We start from the raw sequence: 1,522 nt of genomic DNA on the forward strand, positions 1-1,522 counted from the left end.
GCTTCAACCCAACTTTGGGTCAAATATGGACTAACCCAGCTGTTCGGTAAAATTTTTTAATTAAATTTTAACCCAAAAGTTGGGTTAGTCCATATTTGACCCAAAGTTGGGTTGAAACAACTCAGCATTTTTTAGAGTGTAAGGTACAGTAAAAGTTATTTCCATATTCAAGTGGTTGGGAACAGAGATATTCAAGCACTAAGCTTTTTTTTTCTGTAAAATGAATTAAAAAGTAATGGAGATCGGTTGGAAGTTGTATTGACAAACGTCAAAGTGTTGCTAATGCAAGACATTATTGTGTTTCTTAAAGGGACAGTTCACCCAAAAATGAAAATCCTGCACTCTAAAAAAAATGCTGGGTTAAATATAACCCAGCGCTGGGTTAAAAAGGGACAAACCCAGCTATTGGGTTGTTTTGACCCAGCGGTTGGGTTGTTTTGACTCAAAATAACCCAACTGCTTGGTCAAAACAACCCAATAACTGGGTCAAAACAACCCAAAAGCATTTTTTTTAGAGTGTGTCATTTAATCCGCAAGTTGTTCCAAACCTGTATGAGTTTCTTTCTTCAGTTGAACAAAAAAGAAGATATTTTGAAGAAAGCTGATAACCAAACAGTTGACGGTAGCCATTGACTTCAATAGTATGGAAAAAGATACTATGGAAGTCAATAGGGTAAATGATGACAGAATTTTCATTTTTGGGTAAACTGTCCCTTTAAAATGATATTACTTGGTCTTTAAAAGGTCTTTAAAAAGAAACCTGCATAAATCCCGTTATAAATCTTGTTATTTTTTTTCTGTATTTTATTTTAGCCAACTCAACAGACCACCCTCATCGGCCTGCTCAAGACGGCGCGTCTTTTACGTCTCGTCCGCGTGGCGCGTAAACTGGACCGTTACTCTGAGTATGGCGCGGCCGTCCTCTTCCTGCTGAGAAATATAATATTTGTATTAATGTTTGTTTCTAATGACTTTGAAAAAAATGGCTAAAATTTTGTATAACATATTTGAATTTTCTTTGTTATCATTCCAATATATATAGTGAAAGTTTATGTTAAACTACATTATAAAAATGTTTTATATAAATATTTGAATACTGACATATTTAACTTATTTTTTAAAGAATAGTCAGCCGTAAGTTAGGAGGTCCAAGATGATGGTACAGTTTTTAAAAATCCAGTTTAAAAATTTGTAGAAATATAATATTTGTATTAATGTTTGTTTCTAATGACTTTGAAAAAAATGGCTAAAATTTTGTATAACATATTTGAATTTTCTTTGTTATCATTCCAATATATATAGTGAAAGTTTATGTTAAACTACATTATAAAAATGTTTTATATAAATATTTGAATACTGACATATTTAACTTATTTTTTAAAGAATTTCAAACAAAATTACTTCCTTCTTGTTTGGTTTGGTTTATATATATATATATATATACAGTATATGAGTGTGTGTTATTAAAAACGAAATCCTTTAAATAATAATAATAATAATAAATAAATAATAAAATAAATGT

General features: G+C 30.3%; 1 protein-coding gene across 1 annotated transcript in view; it reads left to right on the forward strand.

Moving 5' to 3' along the window:
- Positions 1-1,522, forward strand: part of LOC107753076 (potassium voltage-gated channel subfamily H member 2-like) — an 80,320-nt gene that overhangs the window by 68,926 nt on the left and 9,872 nt on the right. The window contains exon 3 of the mRNA XM_016569178.1: positions 814-948. Coding sequence (XP_016424664.1) covers positions 814-948 — 135 coding nt within the window. The remainder of the gene's footprint in view (positions 1-813; positions 949-1,522) is intronic.

The sequence above is a fragment of the Sinocyclocheilus rhinocerous genome, unplaced genomic scaffold, assembly GCF_001515625.1.
Source record: "Sinocyclocheilus rhinocerous isolate Xijiao unplaced genomic scaffold, SAMN03320098_v1.1 scaffold1493, whole genome shotgun sequence".
In the NCBI taxonomy this organism is placed as follows: domain Eukaryota; kingdom Metazoa; phylum Chordata; class Actinopteri; order Cypriniformes; family Cyprinidae; genus Sinocyclocheilus; species Sinocyclocheilus rhinocerous.